The sequence below is a fragment of the Chelmon rostratus genome, chromosome 11 (genome assembly GCF_017976325.1).
Source record: "Chelmon rostratus isolate fCheRos1 chromosome 11, fCheRos1.pri, whole genome shotgun sequence".
NCBI classification, from domain to species: domain Eukaryota; kingdom Metazoa; phylum Chordata; class Actinopteri; order Chaetodontiformes; family Chaetodontidae; genus Chelmon; species Chelmon rostratus.
Window position 1 is genome coordinate 22,054,148 of NC_055668.1, and position 26,922 is coordinate 22,081,069.

The 26,922-nt window shown below is 42.2% G+C and overlaps 1 protein-coding gene across 4 annotated transcripts in view; it reads right to left on the reverse strand.

Moving 5' to 3' along the window:
• The window catches only part of ugp2b (UDP-glucose pyrophosphorylase 2b), a 34,444-nt gene extending 8,200 nt beyond the window's left edge, over positions 1–26,244 (reverse strand). The window contains exons 1-6 of one of the 4 annotated variants that reach the window (XM_041946843.1): positions 25,972–26,244; positions 22,049–22,176; positions 20,122–20,229; positions 9,036–9,221; positions 2,628–2,761; positions 25–322 (exon numbers count right to left, since the gene is read on the reverse strand). In XM_041946843.1, the coding sequence (XP_041802777.1) occupies positions 25–322; positions 2,628–2,761; positions 9,036–9,221; positions 20,122–20,229; positions 22,049–22,147 (825 nt within the window). In that variant the 5' untranslated portion in view covers positions 22,148–22,176; positions 25,972–26,244. Of the gene's footprint in view, positions 1–24; positions 323–2,627; positions 2,762–9,035; positions 9,222–11,645; positions 11,762–20,121; positions 20,230–22,048; positions 22,177–25,039; positions 25,363–25,509; positions 25,647–25,971 lie in introns of those variants that run through there. The other 3 variants (XM_041946842.1, XM_041946841.1, XM_041946844.1) reach the window with 3 other exon arrangements.
• Positions 26,245–26,922: the final 678 nt, after the last annotated feature.

Genomic DNA, 26,922 nt, shown 5'->3' on the forward strand with positions numbered 1-26,922 from the left:
ATATAAACCCAGGCCTGCACATACCTTGACGTCTGCTCGCGTCTTATCCGTCACCTCCATGATGAACTCACAACGCTTGCCGTTGGGCTGGCTGACCAGGTGGTGCAGGATGTGGAGGTCGACGGTGGCTCCCAGGTTGTCGATGTTGGACACGAAGATGTACTCCTTGCCCTGCGCGATCAGCTGGTCCAGCAGGCCCGAGTTGTAGAAGCTGGCGTAAATGTCGCCGTGGCCCGGGGGGTACCAGCCTTCTGGGTTTTGCCCATTCGTGCTCAGGTTTGTGGGCACGGGGAGGAGGGACTCTTTGTTGATGCGAGGGTATCTGGACAGAGGAAGTCCATGATAAGATCAGCCATCATGCTTTTTGTTGTTTTAACTTCATTTTTTGAGAGTACTGTCTTATAAACAAACACTCTGCTGCATGAAAACTTAATGTCATAATGTATTGTTTTGCTCAACTGTCATATTAGATTAATCAAAGATCAGAGTTTAATCTGGATTTTCAAAGCGTGGAGCAACGGAGCTGACTTTAATCTTCAACTGTAGGTCTACAGAGGACTAAACCCAAATATAAAACATGCATTTATTTATTTTTTCGGCCACTTGGGGGCAGTGCAACAAGGTGGAAACACAGCGTTGACATTTTATCACCTTATACAGTTGATTCGGCAAACATGCTAGCAAACCTTATTAGCATTTATTTGAGTTGAGTTCTGACCAACTGATGAACACAAGTCCAACATTCACTCTCCTTTTAGCTCTGGTTTTGGTCTCCTCCAACCCCTGAGGGAAATACTGGGCTGAAAACTGACTAAATGCGCCACTTTATGTTCAGCTGCCTGCTGCGTCTGAAATCGTTGCAAATCAGAGCAGTGAGCCTGAACTCAAATAATGATCTCAGCTTCTGCATAGAGCTGTAGAGTTAAGAAACAATTTTCATCCCCAGTAACACCTTTCACATCGCATGTTATTATTTATCTATTGCTGAAATACAAAAAAATTTAGAGCAGCTTTAATACCAGGTATGTCGTATGTAGTCCAAAAAGAAACAACACATTAACTCACTTATCTTGGCCTGCTTCTGCAGAGCTGTAAATCTCAGACTGCATATGTTTGGCAGATAAACAGCACAGACAGAAAACAGACAGTGTGAAATCGTTTTGCTTCACATCTGAGGTAAAACCATGGAAAGTTTGCAAAAAAGTCGCATGCCAGGTGCAATGGAAATTTCTTCTTTTCATATCACTGCGGGACTTCAAACAGCACCGTCACAAAGTTAAGTTTTTTCCAAGAAGGAAGATGAGGCAACAAGCCAAAGAGTCCAAGCCATCATCACTTCATGCATTAAACTGATCAAAGGGTTTCTAAGAAGGATCTGCGTCAGGTTGAGTTAACAAACCTCATGGTGAGGAACAGCGCTGAGCGGGAGCTGGCTGTGTTTCTGGCAGTTTGAGGATATTTCAGAGTGTAGATGAGCTGGTCAGGTGAGAGGAGCTGCACAGCAGAGGCTTTTTTTTCCTTTTTTTAAAGGAGCTCTAATTCCAGCCGACTGTTCTGGGAAGATGTTTGAGATGAGCGGTTCTGATATGAGCTCATAGACTTCAAAGATTTTATGTCATCTCAAACCAAAGTCTAAGAACAATTTGTTACGTCCACAAGTGTTTTTCCAAGAGTCTTGGATCCAGTATTTCTGCCTCAGAAGGAACCATCATTCATTGCAGAGAACACAGGAAAGTGAACATAGAGCTTATCAAAAATCCCTTTTGTGCATCACATTACATACATTATATCGCACTGAGTAAAGAGTTACAGTACAGGGGATTGTGGTCTTTTACTGTTCTCATCTACTGGTTGTCTTTTTTTTTTATCCATTTCTAGCTATTTTATTCAGTACTGGATAAAAGGGAACAGCTTTTTAGCTACGCTAAGCTTGATTTGCATTTAAAATGAACTGCATTTTTGGGGATCTTTGCAGTAAACAGACAGTTTCAGACCTTTGGATGAGTTTATTTATTCTGTATTCGTTCCTTTCGGTAGCCTGGGAGTTTTGTTTGGCTGAAGCATAATGAAAGGGGCTGGACATTTTTTGGATTTGTCTGGTGGATAAAGCAAATTGCTTTCCCTCATCAAGTGGAACACCAGATACTGTGACGAGCTGTGAATTTAATTTGCCTTTTATGAATTACCCGCACGGCCTCGACCACAGACTTCTCTTTGTTCTTCTATTGATTGACATTTCAACATTCAACCACTTTCTCTGTGCTGACAATAAATTCTTGAGCTGCAGAACCTCCCCCCACCACTGCTGCCCCAAAACTGCTTTGTACTGCACTCATTCTGGCACCCGTGACATACAAGTGCCCTAAATAATTCAAGGGAGACAGTAAAAATCAAGTTCTACTTGACTGACAAATTAGAGACACCAAGGCATCAAATATTAATGGCTTTCTCCATACATTACATGACATTTCCTGTCTGGATGAGGCTGTTCTTTACAGTTCAAACACAGAAGCAGAAGCAGCACACATCAGGCTGGCTGCTAGAACCGAATCAGTGCAGCGTCAGAAGTGTTTGCACTGTTACCCAACATGACTTTTACCTGACGTGCTGTCAGCATGCTCTCTCACCTGCTCTGGTTAAAGGTGTGTATCTTGACGCGGTGGTGCGTGTACTTCTGCAGGATCTTCTTCGTGTCTTCGTCTGTGTTGAAGGAGTTCATGAGGACCAGCGGCACGTCCGTGTTGTAAGTCTTGTTCAGGTGCTGTGGGACGTTAAAAGCACAGACACAGGTGAGCAGCAGCATCTTGTCTTCCACTGCTGGCCAGTGAGCAGCGCTGACGCAGCAGCAGGCAGGAAATGACTTTCTGGTGCAACGGTGATAACGAGGTTAAAGTTGGAGATCAAAATGATTTGAAGTTCCATGAATACATCTGTTATTTTGCACATTGCTGCACTAACTTCAGTCCTAATAATGGTGGACAGGATTTGTTCATCATGGGATCAGATAGGGTGTTTTTTTTGTAGCACATTAATGCTACGACACTGCTAGCACTGTTGATGTGCTACTATAAGAAAATGCAACATAGGACAAGCAGAACTTTGTGTGATTTAAACTAAAGATAAATGACATTAGCATATAACAATGGAAGAGATGAATCTATGGATAGCAGTCAATAATTAATAATCAATTGTGTGTGCATGTGATATGTTTGTGTCTACATGAAGGTAGGTGCATGTGTGTATGCAGGTATATATTGTATACGTAGCATGAACATGAAGACGTATGCACAGTATATGTGGTAGTTGAAATCTTTTTTTCCATGTTTATGTAAGAGATTATTAGAGATTTGCTGTTTTCTTGTTTTTGTGTCTGGTTTTGCAAAAGAGGTGACGTCAGCTGACGCTCTTAGATCAGTACAACATGTAATGAATACTAACGAGAACAACAGCCCAAGAGACAGGGCAGTGACAATATTTCTGTAACTTGATTGTTTGATTAGAATGAATAGAAAGGAGGAGAGTAATACCTGGGGAAAGATGGAGGCAATTTTTTTTTTTACCAAGATAAGAGAAAATTAAAGCGGAGGAGGTGGAAATGAGAAATAGGATATGAATCAGCGGGGAGAGGTTGACGTGACGAAGTTGGAAAAGAGTTGATGACTTGACTTTTCGAAACTCAAGCAAAAACATATTTTTGCCATTAATAAACCAGGACGACATCCAATCCAGTTAATGTAAACAAGCAGTGACCTCTCATTTGCAAGAGTTTCATTTGCATTTTCAACCTGTCCCTGCAGCTGTCCACGGTTCCTGAGTGCCTCAAGTCCTCCACCATCATTCCGGTACCGAAGAAGACATCCATCACCTGCCTGAATGACTACCGGCCTGTTGCACTGACCCCGGTAATCATGAAGTGCTTTGAGCGGATTATTCTCAGGTACATCAGAGACTTCATCCCCTCGGACCTAGACAGCCTTCAGTTTGCTTACAGAGGGAATCGGTCCACAGAGGATGCTGTCTCCATCACCCTGCACACAGCCCTGACCCACCTGCAGCAGCCCAACACCTACGTCAGGATGCTATTTGTAGACTTTAGCTCAGCTTTTAACACCGTCATCCCAGACAAGCTGGCGCTGAAGCTACACACGGTGGGTCTGCCTGCGTCTCTGTGCCACTGGATCAGAGACTTTCTCACCAACAGGCCTCAGGTGGTGAGAATAGGGAACATCACATCATCCCCTCTGGTCCTCAGCACGGGCACGCCACAGGGTTGTGTGCTCAGCCCAGCCCTCTTCACCCTGTTTACTCACGACTGTGCTGCCATCCACCCCACCAACACAGTCGTGAAGTTTGCGGACGACACTACAGTAGTGGGTCTCATCTCAGATAACAACGAGACCCACTACAGAGAGGAGATACACCAGCTCACCCAGTGGTGTTCAGCCAACAACCTGGTGCTGAACACAGGGAAAACCAAGGAGGTCATTGTGGACTTCAGGAGGTCCAGGAAGACGGATCACGCCCCCCTCCTCATGGACGGAGAAGTGGTGGAGCGTGTGGACAACATCAGGTTCCTGGGCCTCCACATCACATCTGACCTCTCCTGGTCCATGAACACCTCCCGCCTGGTGAAGAAGGCACAACAAAGGCTCTTCTTCCTCAGGAAGCTGAAACGGGCTGGACTCTCCTCTCGGTTGCTCGTTAACTTCTACAGGGCCACAATTGAAAGCATCCTCTGCCTCAGTGTGACAGTGTGGTATGGCAGCTGCACGGCACAGGAGAGGAAACAACTGGCACGGGTGGTTAAAACTGCACAGGGCATCGTGGGCTGCCCCCTCCCTGACCTAGACTCTATATATGAAGGTCGGGTCAGAAAGAGGGCGAGATCCATCGCCACGGACCCCAGCCACCCGGGCCACAGACTGTTTGTACCGCTTCCATCAGGAAAGCGGTACAGGAACATCCGCACCACCACTAACAGACTGAGGGACAGCTTCTTCCCCAGAGCTGTTAGAGCTATCACCCCCAGCAGCCCCTCACTGCAGTGAGAGACTGTGTGAACTGTGAACACTGCACACCGCACTTTACACCTACACCTCCACCTCTACCTCCACCTGCACCTTCTGTGTACTTGACTTTTATGTACACACATATACTATAATTATATACATTTTAGTATATCAGCACATTTCAGTTTCACTGGCATATTTTATTCTGTCGGAACATTTCACTGTGTATATTTTATATTTTATTCTGCTTGTATATTTTATTCTGTTTGCACATTTCACTTCCATATTTTATTGTTTATTGTTTAGTATATTTTATTGCCTAAGTATATTTTCATTCTGTTATATTTTTAATTGCTTCACGAATATTTTTTTTTTTATTGCATGTTGGTTTATTTTATTTTATTGTAGTTATCTTAATTTTATTCACTCTTTCTAGTCTTATCTTTCTTACCATCTAACATGGGGGTTGCAATGAAAATTTCATTGACATGTGCAATGACAATAAAGACTCTTGAATCTTGAATCTTGAGTGTGTGACTTTCTCACACCTTCTGTGGATCCGTCGTGGCACTTCAGGGTGTTAACGCCCTCAAACACATCAAAAGGCAACGCGGACAAACTGAAACAGGATCAGCTGACAACTCGCTCTCTGGTTATTGACAGTGGGCGTGTGGAGAAGACAGGAGGAATGACAACGACGCCGTGCATCTAGTGGATTCACCGGCGATATTAAAGCAGTGCATGCAGAGTGTGTGTCATTACTGCATCTTTATTAAACTATTCTTATGGTTTTCTGAGTTTTTAAGTAAAACTGGTTATCACTGGACGACATGAGGAGCACTGTGCTGGTGCTAGGACAATAGAAAGGAAATATGAGGAGGGAGGGTTGTATGACATGCAGCCACCCTTGAATCAAACTATGGGGGTTGCGGTTATGTGATATGTGCCCTATATATTAGGCACATACATGTACACCCCAGTGCCCAGAATAAGATTTCAGTGAGGAACTACTGAATCCTTTATTTAAGTTCTGACATTTTAAAAAAACTAGGACAGCAAGAAACAATCATTGCTATCATCGATTACTCTGTGAATTATTATCTCAATTTATAAATGCATCTTTTGGCCTATAAGTTGTTGTTTTGTGACGCCACAATCAGTGTATGTTTGGATTTCTTGCTTAAAAAACAGCTAACGGATGATCCAAATTGCTGCAGATTCATTTTGTTTATCAAATAACTGTCTAATCAGCTGAGTCTACAAATACTGAAAATACCCACTGTAGGCAAGTTTAAAATGCAAAGGGTCCTCACATACCAAAGTTCCCTCAAAAAACATAGAATTTAGTGTCCTGCAGCTTTAGGGCTGCAGCTTCAGCCCTGTAGTCAGTTGGACAACAAAAATAAATATTAATGTGGACAGATGATCTTAGAAAAAAAAAACGCTCTGTACCTTTAAGATATCTTGACAAAGACTTGCATGTAAGACTGAAACCACCACCTTTGAACAGCCCTCTTTTATACTTGCACAACTCACCTTGCCTAACTTAACAGACGTAGCAACAAAAGAGCCACTCAGGTGAAAGCAGTAAATCTTCAGCAGCCAGGTGGCGCCATTCCAGCAAGCCTGAGTTGTGTCCGATCCTCCAGATCTGCTGGAAGTGTGGCTGAGAGGGGCGTTCTCACACAGGAGACCCGTTTATGGGTAGGTGTGTGTATGGGATCCATTTTCACTCTTTTCTAAATAGGCTGATTCAGTCAGGAGGTAATCTGACCAGACCTGAGCCCAGAATGGAGAGCAGTGTGCTGGGGGAGGAAGCCTCCCAGGAGGCTGTTATGAAACACACACATAAATACAAAGCAGGCACACATCTCCTGTATAAACTTTATTACACAATAACTACACACACCACGGCTCTGGCATCACCACCGTCTCTGACAGGCTCAAAACTTTAACCTCACTTTAATCTGTATCTAACTCTCCAAACTGCTGCTCGTGAAGCTGTTTTGTTCATTCTTGGAACAGAAACTAACATTGCACCAGCATGAATGAATCCCAGGATTATTTGTATGGCTGATGTTGGGAAGACGTGTTTTTTTTAATTGCACATGTCATGTCTTTATGTATGACACAGGCACAAATAACTCGTCTCCTCCAGCACACAGCCTCCTCTGTTTCCCTGCCAACCCTGCAGACCTGCCCGCCTGCACACCAACAGATCCTCTTTCACTACAACTCCCCCCAGATATCACACTGAACTCCTTTCAAAAGACCTTCAGCTCTTTAAAAAAAAAAACACACACACATGTCTCTCCCACGGCACCTCACATACATAAAGCAACAGAGGCTTGTGCCTGGAGGACGATCATGGAGAGACATGTGCTTTTTCCTTTCTCCTGAACCCTCTGCGCTTTTCCAGCTTTGGCTAATGAAGAAAAGCTCCTCTCTTGTGATGGGCAGAAATTAGAAAGAGAGAGAAACAGAGCAAACAGCGCTACAGCACACAGAGCAGACGTTTGAATTACATCAGAAAACACATCACTTCCTGCTCGCCTGCCTCACCCATCCTGACATCACACCCACATCATGTGCTTGGTGTGGTAAATGGCTCATTTCTGCTTTGGACACCACATGTCTGAGTTAGGCAACACCTAACTGTCGTTGCTCCTGAGAGATCTGGGCCACGGTCACATTGTGGTTTGTAAAGGAGGGCTGTGCTTGAGAGGGAAAAGAGAAACTCGCAGAGTGTGAAATTGAAGCTTTTGTCCAGTGATGGATTTACGGGCTGAGGAGGAAGGTTTCATGACAGAAAAACCAAAAGCCAACTTAAGCAATGAGAACAACTCCCAAAAAGCCACAGAAAGCGAGAGTGTCACAGCTGCCTGAACCTATCCATCATTTCCTCTAGAACGAAGAAACATAAACAGATTATTAAGTTGTTTTGCCTAAATGAAATTTGTGTTGTGTAAGGAAAAAAAGGTTTTGATAAACACGTACTCCGGCCTGTCTGTATCTGTTCTGCTCTGTTAGAAAGCACAGTAAGAGCAGATCTTCCACTGGCTCATAAGTCTTGCGTTGGCAGACCGGCTGTGTTTCGACGCTACGAGGAGGTCTGGCTGAACACGCAATCCTTCTGGTGGTTCAAACATTGAGAGGTCAGTTCACAAGGAAAGAAGCGCCGGTAGAGCCGTGATCTGAGCATCACGTGCAACCGCAGTCTGCCACGTCTCTAGGTCCAATTCATGAATTGTGCAAAAGATATTACAGAGCAAACACACCAATAAAGTTTCGCAAATGAGTACAATTTGTCCTCATGTTGCATTTGACTGCAATTATCCTGAAAACAGCTGAGAGCAGCAGAAAAGAGAACAGCAAAGGTAAGACTGGTTGATAACGATCGTGACGAAAGAGTAAATGCTCTGAAACAGCTGATATGAAGAGGGGAGGTCACACAAGGAGAGTCTTCCTCATTGAACTTTAAGGTTCATTTCAATCAGGAGAGACTTCATAAGAGTGGACAATTAGCAGGCAACTGGGGGTGATTAGACCCCGTAGTTACACCCCTTATAAATGTGGCTATCAGTGCTGATGTTTGTGAACTGGACATGTTTTTGCAATGAGGCTCATTTGCATAGAAATGGCCAATTTTGCAGCACATGTATCCATATGACCTCATTTAAATATGTGCAAATTTCACCCTTTGTGGGCGCTCTGAGAATTACACGGTTTTGTTTTTGCCTTTTGCAGGTTTAGCGGCCGCAAACCACAACAACCAGGCTAAACTCTCGTTTTCCCCGTCAACATTAATGGCACCGCACACAGGAATGATGTGAGATCCTTATGTCATGATGTAAAAACCAAAAGAAAGAATCTTTGCTGCAATAAGAAGAAAGAATGCACATGTGGGGATTGTGTTTGTGTGTCTCTGTTTTAGAGCTATTGAACAAGGAACCTTCAAGGTCTTACAAAGAAATTCTTCTAATCTCTGTTCTCCAAGGTCTGAAAATCATGTAATGATTTCAGTACCTCAATCTGCTGCACAGTGAGGTCCAGGAAGGTGTTCTCGTTGCGGACGCTGATCAGGCTCTTGGGGCCCTTACATCCCATGCTGGTGCCCAGGCCTCCGTTCAGCTTCACCACCACCAGTTTGTTCAGGCAGTCGGCCACGTTGTCCGGCAGGCCCCGAGCAGCGATCTTATCGTAGGGCTGGATCTGGAGGAGAGGGAGAGGGAGGGTCAGGGAAACAGCGGTTGTACCTATAAAGCACTTTTACAATCAGCTTTCATTCTGACTCGTCTTTGGGGGCAAAGTGTTTAAGACTTGTCTGCACTGCACTTCCAAGAGAACACCTTGAATCAACTATGGTTCTTTGAATGCAATTTTTCTTGGATTTTACTGCTTATTGCAAACAAATGTCCACATGTAATAAGAGGAAATGAGGGTGGGCTCACTGATTACCAGCTGAACGGACACAGACATGTGAAAATGTCACAAATTGTTCATTTGTTCTGCCGCAACAACACGCTTTTTTGAGACAAGAGAGGAAATGCTGCATCACACGTATTGTGGCATGTTTTTGAGTGAATGGTGCAGATAATCACAATTACAATGACTTCATGCACAACACAGCTGGAGTCAAATGTAGTCTTCAGCACTTCTGATAGCAAAAATTATTCAAGTAAGGTGAATATATGTGTGTGTGTGTGTGTGTGTGTAAAGCCACACTCCTGGGTCGATATTTCAGCTCTCACATCAGCGTACTCACACATCATTTATTGACTTCCTTCATTCTCTCCTGCAGGACAGGAAGGAGTGAAGGAATGTGGAGGTCTCAAATAATAAAACGTTTGTGAACCAGAGGCGTGTGAATCCACAGGAACGTCAAACTAAAAGGTGAAACAGCGGCAGGATCGGTTTTCAGCGGCAACGCACCGCTCTCACTGTTGTTGTGTCTCTGCTCGAGTTTAGCGCAGCTTGAATGAATTTTGTTCTTTCACGGGGAATTTCAAAAAAACTGCGAGCAATGCGCAGGGTCATCCGGGGACGGCAAATCCTAACCAGATGTTACACCAGCTTTTTGTTCTTAGGAAGCGAGGGAGTGTGTCAGCGTTGAAGATCTGTGTGAGTTTGCCTGCATTCTTAAAATAACTGTGTGTGTGTGTGTGTGTGTGTGTGTGTGTGTGTGTGTGTGTGTGCAGAGTGTGAAACGAAAAGGCCAGGAGTCATCCTGCGTCCTTTCCTGCTAAAAGCACAGAGTCGCCGATCAGCGACAGCAGACGCACAGCAGACCTCCTGATGGAAACAGACGGTCTCTCCTTTGGTGTTTACCCCCTCCCCCACCCGGCAGCCCCTCCTCACCCCCTCACTTCACACCACACGGAGGCTGAGGTTACAAACACAACACACAACCTCGGCACAGATGCTGCTCACTCACGGACGGCAAAAGATGTTTCACGGTGGAAAGTTGTAAAATGTGTTAACTGACTTGCAGGAAAGGAATGCAGATGGATGATAAACACTCATTGTTAACGTGCTCAGACAAATCCCTGCAGGTCCTGGGAAATAAAAAAAAGACAGCTAAAAATTCAATGGGAAGAGAGTGTGTGTGTTGTCACATCCCCATCCTGCCCCTGTACCCCCACAGCTAAACAGCTTTACAGATGTTCATTTCCCTGTCTGGCCAGTACAGATGGGGGCTACAAGTTAACAACAAAGTGTCCTGCAGGAAACACTCCCAGAGCAGACTGCTGGATAAAACTGCTTCTCTCTACTCATTTAGCCATCAGCTCTAGTACAAACTGCTGTACAGTGTTTTTGCTTTTCAATCTGGCCGACAAGCTGCTGTCAGCTGCAGGAGTGAGCACCTGGAAGACACACACAGGACATTTCATCGAGAGCAAAGAGAGACCCAGCGATGGATTATAGTTTAGGACTGACGTAAATACACGGCAGAGGGATGCAAGATGTTATACAACTAAAACATAGTTTGCACAACTGTATTTGAGGGAAGATGTTTGCATGGCTGCGGTCAAACTACACTGTGGCCATTCACTCAAGTGCAGTGGACATGTTGTACATATTCTCCAACTCAAACCATATCTAAATTACAGTCTGCCTCTAATGTTCTTCAGACATCGATCTGCACTTGAATGCTGATAAGACAAAAGGTGGTTTAGTCTTGAACCACTTTTGAACCTTGTGGAACAGCTGGCACAAAATCTGAAAATAAGAACGTGTTTCTTCAAGATTCAAGATTTCTTTACTGTCATTGAGCATGACATGTCAACGAAATTTGCATTGCAACCCCATGTTAGAAACAAGATAATAAGAAAGATAAGAACGATTCTAAAATAAAATGAATATACTAGAATAAAATAAATCAACATGCAATAAAAATATTCTTAAATGCAATTAAAAATATACCAGAAATGAAAATATACTATGACAATAAAAACATACTAAACAATAAACAATAAAATATACCAGTGAAATGTAGCAGTATACTAAAATGTATATAATGAAGTGTGTGTGTACTTAAATGTTAAGTACACAGAAGGTACAGGTGGAGAAAGCTGTAAAACTATAAAACAACATTCTTTGTGCTTGATAATGGGAGATAAATATTGTTGTACTCACCCTGTACTGGTCCTCACTAGCAAAATAAAGAGAACCATGTTCTGTCATTTTACTCATAATGGTTCCTAGCACAAGCTGCCTCAGTTCCTCTTCCTATCAAACCAGAAACCAGGACTGGATAACTCTTCATGTCTGCAGTTTTTAGGTCTGAGAGCTCAGAGAAGTTCCTTGTTAGGGTCAGTGCCATAAAGATTATGCTGTACAGCTGACACTGAGTGAGAATGGGGCGTTACTTTCTTTATAACATTTCCAACACCTGCTACACCTTGACCATCAGGTTACAGCACTATGTGCCACAACAGTGTTGTGCAAAATTTGCATTATTTTGGGGAAACCCAGTGCTCCTTCTGGTGGAGTCTGATCCCAGTCTTTAAAATGTGCATCACTTACACACACACACACACACACACACACACACACACACACACACACACACACACACACACACACACACACACACACACACAAACACACCTTACTTAAAGATTATCTACTACTGTAATACTTCTACTTCTACTGTATCATGTCAAATGGAAGAGCAACATTCCTGTCATTGTTAATGCTGCGCACGACTAAATATAGTGCCGAGAAATGAAAGGAAAACAGTTCCAAAGTTGGACTTCCCAAATGTTCTTGGCTGGCGAGGTTGAGCCACCTGATCTCAGACCAGCTGAGAAACGAGCAGAGATGGCTGCAGTCCAGACCTGACATGAGCATGAACAGGGAAGATAGCAAGGGCCTTAAATTATGATTCAAACTTTAAGTTAAACATTATGACCGTGTTACGGCTGAACTGATTAGTTGATTGACGGATTATTTGACAGAAAATTAATCGGCCATCATTGTTTTGGACTGCTTAATGGACAAGAAACAAGAAAAGAAGAACAGAAAATCACTGCTAGTTGCAGCTCGAGAACATATTTAAATTCATCTTAACATGTCAAATCAAGTTAGAATTGGAGCTGCAGTTAAAAAGAAAAGCTTCAACTACATCTGATAGGGATGAACCTCAGGTAAATACAGAATGGCCTCTGTAGAGGACCACGAGTCATCAGCATGTGATGACTGAAAAAAAATGGTTTGAATGGAAAAAGTTGTGTATATATATAACAAGGACACAATCAGGCATATTTTGAAACTGCATGCATCTTGGGGACAGGCGAAGCTGTGCCACACATCCCTCCTCTGCTTCGCCACACTTTTGGCACTGCTCATTATTGTGTTTACAAACGATATAAGCAAGCCTCTCATCTGGTGACTGAGGAAGAGGAGCCCACAACACAAGGGCTTCATTTCCGTCTGCCTGTGTCCACTTCACAACTTGAAAAACGCCAAACGTATAACAATTAATTACTGCTGCGGCAGGTCAGCCTGTCATCTCCACTCGTTGCAGAAGTGAGTGGGCAATCTGTGTCAAAACTGACCTTATAGGCTAAAAAGCTACAGAATAATGAACTTGGTATCGGGGAGATTTTGAATCCAGCTTCTTTGGTTTACTTCCTTTCCTCTTGCTCAGTGGGACAGGATGCTGCCAAATGATGCCTCTTTACCCTCTCCCCATCATCTCGCACACTCGCTCTCAGCCTGTTTCCCCATCTCATTACTGTGTGTCACTGTCATTTTCTATTTCACTTAGTTTCCCCTGTTTCAATACTTGTCTCGCCACTTTGCTCTCCAAACCTCTAATCTTCTCTCTGCCTTATGCAACTCTCAATTCTCGGGATTCATTCATCTCTTCCTGCTCCTCTCTCCATCTTTAATCTTCTCCATCTTTCTCTTCAGCCTCGTGAAAACAAATGAGGCAGCTCAGAATTGGGGAGCGATGCGGTTACTCTTGCCACAGAGCGAAGAGGAAAAGACAGATCAGGCTTTGTGTTTGGCTAAAGAGTCCAGCGCCGGGCGAACAACTGAGGAAGTTTTGTCAATGTTCAGCCAGACGGAAGCCAACATGGCCAACAAATGGCGGACAGCATCATCTCTGGCGTGAAACCGGTTGAACCTGTGAGATTCCTTTGGAAAGGAAATCTGGACCACAGGTTGTGTTTCTCAACAGGAGGTAGGAAAGGAATCCTGTTTCGAGCAGGCTGAGCAGCCGTCTGAGTGGCAGGGCGGATGATTCCTTGAACACATCTTAGTGTAATAGCAAACAATTCCTTTCTATAGACCCAGGCTTCTGTTTATTGGTTTTATTTATTGTAGTTTAATGCTTTTGTATGCTGTGTTTAAACTTTTCACAGCTGCTTACATTGAATGCAACAGGATAAGTAAAGCTAAACATTGCACAGCAGCAGAACCACCAGCCAGGAGTCTCACAAACATGAGCGAGTGCAGCAGTCAAAATGATGGCATGCTAGGAATTAACTGAGTGTGACTGGTGATAATAAATCATTTACGAATGCTTTGTAGGTAAGTTTTACGCCATTAAAAAGAACAATTATTGGGTTGCTGGGCTGAGCAACGCTGTGGGAATATCGGCTCTTGAGGTACAAAGTAGCATTACGAGCGGGGCTAGCTAGTTAGCATGCTAACTTCAGTAGATACCTCTATGACAAAATACACAGATGTCATTGACATGCTGTCAGAGCTGACACTTCTTCACATTCTGTTGATGATGTTCTTTTTTACATTTTAGCTTAAAATTCCAGCCATATCTTACACATTGCACCTTTAATGGCTCATAATTGATCTAGAAAGTGCAAGTTAATGAGCCATGAAATGCATCTTGTGAATTCTTAATCAAGGGTACCTTATTAGGTAGTGTTACCTAAGAGACGTTTCAATTTAAACCTTTAATTTTAATCTAAAATAAGCAAATAAACAATACTGCCCATTTACTTCACAAAATGACAGCAGCAACTCAATACAGCTGCAGCAGCCAGAGTAATCTTTGGATCTATTTTATTTCACATTTGACATTTATGATACCTTCTGTAAAATATTAGCAGTCAATCTGACTGTGTAACTTCCAGCATGATGCTTTGACCCAGTGGGACAAACAAACACTGCTTAAGTCATCAACTATCACTTTCACATTGAGTGCAGCTGCCTGATAAGGTGCATCAACCTGAAAGTCTCACAGTCAGAGGTTCTCCTTGAAGTTTGATCTTAGCAGGGCAGAAAAGCCTGAAACTGCACATCTCTCAGAGAAATCCTCATGAGGAGTTAACGCACATGCCTTTAGACACACGATGGCTTTCATATGTGAACCTGTGTCACATGGCATTTAATGACAGAATACAATGTGTGGAAGTGTCACATGTGAAAATCATTTCAGGTCCGTGACTTTGTTGTCGGGGTTTTAAATCAGAGGACAGTGAAACTAATTAATGCAAGCTGGTGTAGAGTCTGACCAAAGTTAAAACAATGTGCATCATATCTGTGCTGCATGACAATAACTTTCCATCAAAGTTCAATACCAAACTGATATCCAGTATCACTAATTATCAGCCTAACTTCAGCTGCCACGCATCTTCATTTCCTGATTATTGATTTAATAATTATAACAATTATTGGGTTGCCAGGCAGAGCTAAACTGTGGGAATATCGGCTCTTGAGGTACAAAGCAGCATTATGAGCGGGGCCAGCTAGTTAGCATGCTAACTTCAGTAGATACCTCTGCAACAAAATACACAGATGTCATTGACATGCTGTCAGAGCTGACACTTCTTCACATTCTGTTGATAATGTTCTTTTTTACGTTTTAACTTAAAATTCCAGCCATATCTTACACATTGTGTCTTTAATGGCTCATATTTGATCTAGAAAGTGCAAGTTAATGAGCCATGAAATGCATCTTATGAATTCTTCACTGAGGGTACCTTATTAGGTAGTGTTACCTAAGAGACATTTCAATTTAAACCTTTAATTTTAATCTAAAATAAGCAAATAAACAATACTGCCCATTTACTTCACAAAATGACAGCAGCAACTCAAGACAGCTGCAGCAGCCAGAGTAATCTTTGGATCTATTTTATTTCACATTTGACATTTATGATACCTTCTGTAAAATATTAGCAGTCATTTTGACTGTGTAACTTCCAGCATAATGCTTTGACCCAGTGGGACAAACAAACACTGCTTAAGTCATCAACTATCACTTTCACATTGAGTGCAGCTGCCTGATAAGGTGCATCAACCTGAAAGTCTCACAGTCAGAGGTTCTCCTTGAAGTTTGATCTTAGCAGGGCAGAAAAGCCTGAAACTGCACATCTCTCAGAGAAATCCTCATGAGGAGTTAACGCACATGCCTTTAGACACACGATGGCTTTCATATGTGAACCTGTGTCACATGGCATTTAATGACAGAATACAATGTGTGGAAGTGTCACATGTGAAAATCATTTCAGGTCCCCGACTTTGTTGTCGGGGTTTTAAATCAGAGGACAGTGAAACTAATTAATGCAAGCTGGTGTAGAGTCTGACCAAAATGTGCATCATATCTGCAATGCATGACAATAACTTTCCATCAAAGTTCAATACCAACCTGATATGCAGTATCACTAATTATCAGCCTAATTGGTAGCTGGCATGCATCTTCATTTCCTGATTATCGATCCATCCATAAATGTTCTCACATGGAAAGAGAACTGCAGAGATCATTATCTCCAGGCTCCCAGACTCAGCGTTTGTGATCATGATAACTGGATGATCCATTAACAGCATGCCTGCAGATTTTAGGGTCATGATTAAAAGAGCACTAACGTGCACTGCAGAAATTCATGCCTGACCACTTTCCTCTTTACGGTAACAGGATGTTTTGCCTCAGCATGTCTGAAATCTGATCATACCCCAAAACAATTTACATCTACAGTGTTTTCAATTCTCTTGTGAGTCACACTGTGTACCACAACAAAACAGAATTACATAAAGGATAAACCCATTTCACTTTAACAAACAAAACAGACCACTGTAGTGGTGAGACAGTAAACAAGGAGAGCTGATTTACTTCACAGTGGATTCAAAATAAATGGTTGCATCTGTTTTATACTTTTTTGTTTTTTTTTGTCTATGTAGATGTGACCATTTTTTCCAAGTAAGTAATTCGTTAAACATTTAACTAAAGCCACATGCATAAGACTTCAGTGCTTCACTTCATCTGCACCGATATGTTCAGCTGAGTTCAACAACAAGTCACAGCCGATTGGAGAAAAAGCAAGAACTTTCTCAGGGTTTGAAATTCGGCGTGCAAACCAACACTCGTTCTTTCTGCTGCTCCATTTACTGACTGGCTGCTCTCAAGTGCTGCCGTTTTGACTGACAGAAAACACGGAGTTCAGACTCTAAAGATCCTCCCTGGAGATCAAACGAGATCGAATCAGATAAGTCCGCAGTTTCTTTACTCCGTTAAACCTTTTTATCTTGTACTTTGAAGTTCACACAAAACATGGAAACCAAGTGTTCAGGAAACTGAAGGAGAGCACCGAAAGCATCCCTTGTGACTGGAAACTAAGGAAGACCTACAAAATGTGCTTTTTCAGTCAAGGTGAACACGGAAATCCTGCACCACCAACTCAAAGAAGCACTGATGACTTGGCACTTTGTAAGTGACTGACCCACAGCGCCATCAAAAGGAAACTTAGGCTCTGGTGGTTTGTCTAGTTTGCTGCCAGGAGGATAGTGGATAGTCTGCTAGAGTAGAGGTCTACTGTAAGTAATGGCAACTGGAACATTTAAGTGAGGCATTTTAAAGAGAGTTTACCTGAAACTCACAGCAGGAACATCGGTTTTTATGCACCTGAGGTGACAACCTGACGCTCCAGATGGTTTGTCAGACAGAAACATCTGGGAAGTTGTCCGTGGAAACTGTTTGGAAAAGGGAAGGCACTTTCAAGAAATTCTTGGCAGGAGATTGGATGAAGCACCTGTCCGTTGTCGTACATCACTGGCTAACTTCAACCAATAGGATCAAAGAACCACATATTGTAGTAGGACCCTTGTTGAAGCCAGTTGGGAGTAGAGCGAAACCGTTCTCGTTTTCTGGCTGTTGTCACACCTGAATCGTGCCTGTAGCTGCCCGTAGGTCCTCAGAGGATGTTAATTAATGTGGAACAACTGTGGTTTAACCACAGGTGATTACACTGAGTATACAACACTGGTATCACCACTTTACGATCGCTGTTCCACAATTAATGTGCCAAATGTTTCCTGCCTTAATAATCTAACTTTTAACCTGATTAATCTAAATTAACTGTAGCATAAGCTATCTCTATGTGGCTCTGAATGTTCAGGACAGCACAGCTTATTCTACTGTGGCACTGATAAGGAATCATTGATGCTCCAGTGTTACTGCCGTGCTCTTGCCATCAAACAGTACTGCTCATGACTTCCACTCCAGCGATATTCCACATAACTGGGTTGGAACCAACAGGACACAAGGAACTATGGACATGTTCCATCCATCATGCAACTGAGCCATTCAAACACCTTTTCAGGAAAGTGCTGTCACAGTCGAGGTGTGTGGTTTAGGTGTCTGCTTAGTGGTGCATATTTTAAGAACACAAGGAGGAGTTGTACTTTACCAACTGCAGCTTTCTGAACCAAGTTTTATGCATGTTACCTAATCCGAGTGTTGAGTGGAAAGAAATCGCTGCAAATTCCAGAGCCTGGAACTGGTTAAACTGGCATTTTGTTATGCAATTCACATGCAGCTTCCAGTGTGTCGAGGGCTTAAAACGCGGATACTACATCTTATCCATCAGTGTGCTGTGATTAAATTAACCTGACAGACCGTGATGAGTAAAAAAAAAACCATCTGTCCACGTCACTGGAGATTTCAGTTTGCAGGGTCACCCAAAGACGCCCGAACCTCACGAGTGATTTACAGCTCATCAGTAAAACAGATGGATGATTGATTGTTTCATTTGTCTGAGTCAAGCAAAACCAAGAAACAAGAGCCAAGCAATCGACAGGCCATAATGATAAAAAGATGACATTCAAGCAGAATGTAAGGAGCCACCATTTGAAAAAAACTGACATCTACTCTTACGTAATATCACTGGCTTACGTAATAGTTATACTTACTTACTTAAGTGGTAGAAGGTAACTTAAATCCTTAAGCTGACTAAACAATTACAATTACAGACGACTGGCAATAACTTCAGACATTTATCTCTGGACTTCTACGACTCAAGCTCTAATTATACACAGAAATCCACATTTTGAAATGGTTAAATATAGGAGTGGCAACTGGCAGTTATGAACCAACACAGTTTGATGGCAGCTGATCTTACCACCGAGGGGCTGTGTCAGGTCATGGAAACGAGTCATAAAGGAGATTCAGTTTACACCAATACTGGAACTCATTCCCTTCTGTGAAATCCAGTCCTGTTTGAAGTTGTATTTCCAGTGAGTGCAAAGTGTTAAATATGTCTTTTTCAGAGTGAGACATTATAAAACAAAAAGGATGATACTGTTATCTGTTAAAATCTTGACAATACACACTTTTCAAGCTCAAATCCCCTGTTTGCTTCTAACCATTGTATGTATGTACTGCATGTTTGTTGCTGTGGGTGTTGCCTGATGTAAGCTGAGTAGTTGAAAGAAAATGAAGACGTGGTATAAAATGCGGCAGAAAAGTTCAAAGTATGGCTGAGCGTCATTTCATTTCTCAAACTGAACGGCGTTCATCTCTTCGTCTTGTCTGATGCTTCCGATGCCTCAGCTTCAGCTTGAAGCTGGGCGCTTTTTCACGACAGCTCATCGTGATGGATGAGTGGCAGGTGCTGGGATGGGAGTTTGATCGTCGGACTAAAAACACAACACTGACTCCAGGTGAAAAGCTGCATATGGTTGCTTTCGTTCTGAATTTGAACCCACTCTGTGCACTACAATCGTAGCCGCCAACGACAAGAACAGTCGTAATGGTGAATATTTTTAAATAGAAGGTGTTCAAAGGTCAAATCTGATAATTCAATAATTCACATTCTCTGTAGCTCCAAATCTGAAGAACTGAGTTCAGCAGTGTACAAAATGCAGCCAGCTCTGTTTCACTCATCCGGCACAACACACTACGAGCAATCAAAAGCCCTCATTACAGGTAGATCACCCTCTAACGTGAGCTGCCGTTTGTCTGACACACACGTATTACTTAAACTGGACTACCTGCATCGTATTTCATCATCTCACATGTATCTGTGGCGACATGCCTCCACTAACACAGCTCACGGGCTAGACGTTGTTTCTGTTTTGTTTTGTACTTCTTTTTTTCAGCACTGACAGTGACGCTATTGTTAAACTATCAAGTCTTGATTTGTAAAGATCAACAGCTGTCTATTGTTGTCTATATGATCGACACAGCTACATGCGATCAAGTGTGTAATAACCACCATTTCTTTCTCGAGAAAAGACAGTGTGTGCATGCTTGGCCCAAACCTTCTGTGCATGCACAACATTTTTATTTTATCTGATATTTCACAAGCACGTGCACAGAAACATGCACACGCACAAAATACAGCCCCAACAAACGAAGCGGGCTCACCGAGTCTTCTGGAGGTCTCTGGATCTTGCACCACTCCACCGACGGACCCTTCACCTGCAGAAATCTGTGGAAAAGATTCTTGAAGCCCTCAAAGTCTTTCCTGGACATCTGAAAAAACACAAAGATTTCATTTGAGCATTTATTCATCCCACACAGGTGGTCTGAGATTTGCCAAGTCACTACCACTGTTCTGTCCAACCACAGTCCCGATTCACTCGTCCGGACAGATGAAAAATGTACTTGTGTCTTCTCAGAGCACGGATTACCAACCAGGTTCCTCTAATTGAAGGCAGTTTAACAAACTGCCAGAAAAGCTGCAAAGCTTAAACTGTGGCATCTTTCACTTTTCTTTTAAAAATCTGGATAAATTGATGACATTTTTGCCATTAGTGATTCCCATTGTGGTTTCAATCACAAAGTGTGACTTATTTTATACTTATCTTTTATTTTATTGTACTCGGCCAAAGTTTTTTATAGTGGAGCTGCTCTTCGCAGAATTGAAACTTCTATTGCTGCACTTACGGGAAGTCATGAATGATCAAATGTGGGTTTGGTAATCTGGATTCACACAGTGAGATGTTAAACCTCTGCTTGCTGAAGGAGTAACTGCAGTGAAACATGTATGTTTACTGAGTGGGAAACTCAATACAGTAAATGGATGCACTAAGTAAAACAAGCTCTACCACACTTCAGATGGCATATTTGATTATAAGTATGCCATCAGTCATTAAGCAGGTTTGTTCACCTGCTACAATAATCATCTCCTAGTACTGGTGTGACGTGTTTATGTGAAGCTGATTTCATGATGTGGCGTACAGTATACTGTAGCTGCCACATGATGCAGTAAAAGGAGAAACATGAAATGATTTTAAACAACTTTAATTATATATTTAGAAATCCTTATCTTCATTATTTGCATCCTGGATTGCTTTTTTTCTGGGTTTTAATATCCTTGCACAAGACAAAAAGGAGACAAAAGCTAATTATAACAATGAAAAGACATTTGAAATGTTGCTTAAGGTCTTAAAAAAATGTAAATAATTGGTTTCAGATGTGTGTTGAAAACAACAAACGAGTCTGTTCCTGGAGGGTAAGCAAAATAAATAACCATGTAAGCGGTCTGTCACTGGTCTGCTTCACAGCCACATCACCATCTATTCACTCTGGGGACCTGCCCAATTCAACCAGCTTGTGACAAAGGATGTGTGTGTGTGCTCTGCAGCTATGTGCATGGAGCCTTTTTTGCTTGCATAACTGTTAGTGCGTACTGCAAGTACAAAAGCTTTCTCCTTGAACACCCTTGAGTGAGAGTGTGTATGAAGCCTTGGGTACGCCTGTGTTGACTGAATGACCTTTTTCTTTGTACATCACTCCATCGTTTGTCATTGCTGGAGTGTTGGCTTATGTCTGAAAGAGGCAACAGCCAACCCCTGTGTGTTTGTAGGTGTGAGTGTGTACAGTCACCCAAAGGAAATTCAAAAAGAAAACACATTACATGACGGGTCAGCTGAGCTTTCCTGCTGCTATTTAAGACACAGTTTTGATTTTACTCTCAGATTTTTCATTAATTTGCAACTGTGGGCTGAGAAGCGTCCACTCCCAACACCAGAATTCATTTGGGGCCAGCAGGGCAAAATCTACGCAGTCCCAGTTGAGCTGGAAGTCTTAAATGACGCAGCTTACTATAATTTATTCCAAATGTTCGCTTAAAAACCTCGCCTGCTGCAGTTTGATGACGTACACCTCATGCATGTGTGTGTCTGTCAGCATGTAGGTGGAACCCTCTCTGGCACTGTGCTACAGTATGTGTCACTTTTGTGTTTTCCCAGTGTTCATGAGCGACACAACCACCCTTTAATCACAACCAGATGGTCGGACAGAAGCAGAGGGAGGGAGGGAGGAGGAGAGAGGGAGCACGTCAGTGTACCTCTTTCTCAGCGTCTGTGGTGGTGTCCAGCAGGTTCTCCAGCTCAGTGTCCATGGAGCTCTCCAGCTGCTGCCGCATCATTTCCTGGAACTGGGCCATCCCTCTTTTGGCCACTCCTTTACTCAGAGCTGGACAGGCAAGACGGTGGAAGACGGGAGACAAAGTTTAACTAACATCATCTGGACCCTAAAAAATCATTCTTACCTTGACAGTTAATCATTTTATTAACTTAAACCATCTGTTTTAGTGTTGTCTGCTCAACAATAAAGCTATAAAACTACATTTTTGTATGTTGCATTACTGAAGGTCTGCTGACATTCTCCTATAACATTAAAATTAGACTGATTTGAAGTCACAGAAGGTAGAAAAGTCCATAACTGCAACAGTAAAGAAAACTGAATACAGAGGAGCAGAGATGAATCAATTATTCCATTCAAATCAACTGAAAATAATTGGCAAATAATTAGATAATCGATTAAAGTTGTTTTTCAAGCAAAAATGAAAAATATTTTAATGGTTCCAGACTTTTAACTGTGTGCATTTGCTGCTTTTCTTTGTCTTGCATGATAATAAACTGAACATTTTTTGGCTTTTGGACTGTGGATGACACAAGTCAATAGATGATGTCAGCTTGTGCTCTTTGATATTGTGATCGTCTTTTTCATTCTTTCCTGATATTTTATGGACCAACAATTGTTAAAATAACAGATATATTAATCAATAATGAAAATAATCATTAGCTGCAGCTCTAACTGAATCACTACCATCTTTACGAAACGCAAAATAAAGTTTAGATGAAGCATTAATGAAGTTTTCTATAGCCCTGATTTATCACCTATGCAGATGTACAATGTACGTTCTCAAGGAATCATTTTACTACCTGTTGTCACAGGTAACACAGAAAGAGTCTTAAAGCATATACAAGCTTCAAAACTGGGGAAAACGGGAAAAATAAGACTCCAAACAGCCAATTAATAAATTGATCAAACATCAATATCAGTTCTGGCCTCATTCAAGATACAATAAAAAATGAAAGCAAGCGAAAGCGAAACACTCAAGAGCTCTGTAGTTACCACAGCTGTGCCAACATGATGATGATGAACTTTGATGAAATGACTAAAGTAGAGCAATTAAGCTTGTAAAACAACTGTGAGCCAACTCATTTTTTTTGTTATCAACTGGCCTGAGTAGCTATTCACCCCTCGCGAAGTACAGCGTGACTCATTCAGCTGAAATCACTCCTCAAAGTTCACATGCCACGATTTGGGTGTGCGGCTGCATGAACCTGTTGAGCCTGTCCAGTTTTTCTGCGGTGTGTGACGTTTATGCGCTCATGAGACCTGAAGTTGTTTACTTGCATGTTATCAAAAATACCCAAGTCATAAAACAGTTACAGCATACAGTGGGGCTTCCCTCATGGGGGAATGAGTCAAATGATCCTCAAGCTACGATAATAAGACATTAACGCAAATTAAATTAAGGCATACTGGATGATTCTGTACAACATCAACAGAAACACATGCCATACTATTCATGACCGGCTAGCTTAATACAACCTTTTATTGGAGATATTCTAAAAGGATAAAATAGATTTTTTTTAATCTAATAAAAAGATTCCTGACAGTCTGTCTATCAGAATTCTTCTCATTCACTGCTTCTGGGACACAGACAAAAAAAAAGAACAGGTAACTAACCTGTGTCGTAAAACGTGACACCAGAGGGAAACAGGAAAGTCCACAGTCGACCAGTGTTTCGCAATCCTGGTTAAGCTTTTGATTGAAATTGAATGTAATATTTTAAGATTTTATGATACCTTGCTTTCACTGTTGTGATCAAGGGCACATAAAAACCAGCTGCCAGCTAACTACTGTGACCCTGGTGAGTCTAGATGATCCATGATCAATAGATTAATGGTTTGATTATGGTTGCAGCACTTTATGCTGCAACCATTTATCTATTCCATAATGGATATGCTACAACAGTTAATCAATTCATTGTTTAGTTTATAACACATCAAACTCGTTACAAATGGGAGACTGCGAAAGCTGCATCCATCACAGCTACAATTTTTACCTCACAATCCATTTAAATCACTTACTAATGATCAAAATCACAGTCAGTTGTTTGACTGATTATCTTATCACTTCTCTAGTTACTATGTTGAATTGACAGCTAACAAACCATAATTTGCAGGTCCTGAAGACCTAATCGTTATCGTGGTTTTCAGAATTTAGGAACTATTTGTGGAACTGTGGCCACAAATCAGCTGTCCTCGGCACATTAGCTTGCACATTTGGTTTGTCTAGAGGGCTGAATGCTGTATTCATGGCAGCGATGTGTAAGTTACTGACTGGCTGGCTGCTTCTTAGACACCACAGACAGGACGTAGAACAGGAAATATACAAAAGCAAACACACAGATGTGTAGCCACAAGAATAAATAACGTGAATAAACCTGACTGCCTTTTAAAGGTCCATGTAGTATTTCACACAGCTGTGGACTGGTCTGAACCAATCACAAATAATTGAATTTAATTCATGAGGTCCAGTATGGTGTGTTCAAGTACAGATGGGAAAAGTCACCATTTCACTATTTAGATTTCACTACACTTCTCTGATGCGTTCAAGAGATACAGTGTGTGGTTAGGGCATATGGTCAAGAGGCAGGGATACTGGTCAAGTGGTGACACAAAGGATAATGAAAAGAAAAGCATTTAAAACCAATCACAGCGATCACATGTGATGGATCAGTCAGTCTGCGAACTTCAAGTCTCTGCCAGTGATGGCTGAGAGAGCGGTAAGAATACATGTGAATTCAAAAATGACTACAAGGCAGGAAAACAAAGCGGAAAATGTGACTGACTCTGGGAAATATTTGTCATTAAAGTGGGTGGTTTAGTAAATGAAGAAACGTATAAAAACAAAGCAGGTATGATCCTTTAAATCCACTGACTGGTTCATAGTAGAACAGACCCTCCACATCACTACTTACCTTCTATATAAAGTGCCATGTTTCAGCTGCCAAGTAGTAGTTCAGCAATACATACAGCCAAATAATTAAATAAATCAAAGGCTTTAAACTCAATATCCCAGAGGGCATTCACTGAACAAAAAAAAAAAAAGTTTCCTTGAGGTATCCTATCAGCCAACTGGACATTCATTCAGACGTCTACAACCTCTTAAGTCCATTCACAAATGAGGCTGCGGAGGACGAGACGTGCTGTCTACCTCACGTAAAAGAGCAGAAACAAGGACACATGTATCCGATCACACTTATCTCTGGACGGCAGCCAGACGTGGTCCCTGCGCACGAAGCTGGATCGTCTCTAACAGGATCTTTTATTGCTTGCGGTGTCTCCCTCTCATTTTCCAGCCCCGATACAGTAAACCACGTCACAAATCCTCAACCTCTGGTCATGTTTTTTTTTCTTTCGCCTCGCCCACGGCTTTCATTTTTATTACCTGATTGACGAACAGTCAGCGATTTTTCAGCCCCCTTTTCACCTGTCCGCTCGCGCTGCCTATACACATGCCGTCAATTATTAACCGGGGAGATGCACGGTAGTCTTCGCCGTACGTATGACCTCCCTGTCGGGGAAGTTCTGAGACTCGAGGCTGCGGAAATGAATGAGTGATGGGGGGGATGGACAGAGGGGGGCGGTATACAGCCTGCTCAAGAAACAATGAATGTTAGTACTACCTTCAGCCTTCAGAAACATTGACAACTCAAATCAACGTCGGTCCCGTGAACACCACACGAGAGAAGACGACCGTTTCCGATAAATGTCCACATTGAAAGACGTCGGGCTACGCACTAGTTTCGCAATAACTTGAAGATACGACCCTAAACCCCCCCTCGCTTGAGAAACAGGATAATGTCAAAAGACGCAGTGAATGTTGTCAGATTTAAAGCCGTTTTCTTACTGTGTGACTGTCGGATGCTGGCGGAAGAAAAGTCGATGGGGTCGGCCTGGTCCTGCGGGTCTGAAGGACCACAGCAATCCCGCGGAGGAGGCAGCGGGGAACGCGCTCTGTGATTGGTTCTGACGGGTTTTCACCTGAAAACACCGGGCTTCCGTTTCCCGTCGAAGTCGCTGAATAAAAATCACAACAGCGTGGACATCGGAGAACTTGAAAAAAAGGTGATTAGTTTGAAGATATTTTACATTACAGTGCCATTCCTGGAAGGGGCGAATGGGAACGTTGCAGGATGATGGCAGCCAATGAGGAAGCTGTTTTCCTGTGACGCAACTTTGACTGCCAATGGCTGTCTGCTACGTGCGCTGTGGTTTCTGACAACGCCAGGTTAAAGAATACTCGCATTATTTGGCAGTAAAAAAACGAAAAAGAAAAACATTCGTCATGATCTTTGTATTTCTAATATATTTTTAAAGTACGAATGAATAAGTAAAACCATATGTTATAATGAGAAGTATAAAACTTGCTGCAAAGCTTTCAATATTCCACTAGATGCACCAGATTTACCCCGTTAATGTAGGAATAGTCCTGTTTTTGTTAGAGTTGTCCTTTTCAATTATTGACCCCTTTTTAATCAACAATGTGAATTTAACTAAATGCAAATGTTACATAATCATTCCTCGTGCTGCTGGGACGGTAAAAACTAGGGAATACTGCCCCCGCCTGGTATAGCTATGACATTGCGCTGTAGTTCAGCTTCTATTGAACAGTATTTTACTCATATTAACTGCCTCCAAATGTCTTTGATGAGGGATGGACAGTAGCAATGTTTTTGCCAGATTTAGTTCTATGTAATCGGATCCTTTGTTTGTTTAAAACAGTGGGCACCGTGATACACAATTTTGTTGTTAAATGAATGGCAGAAAAACTCAATAATCCCTGCTGGAAATGACAGTA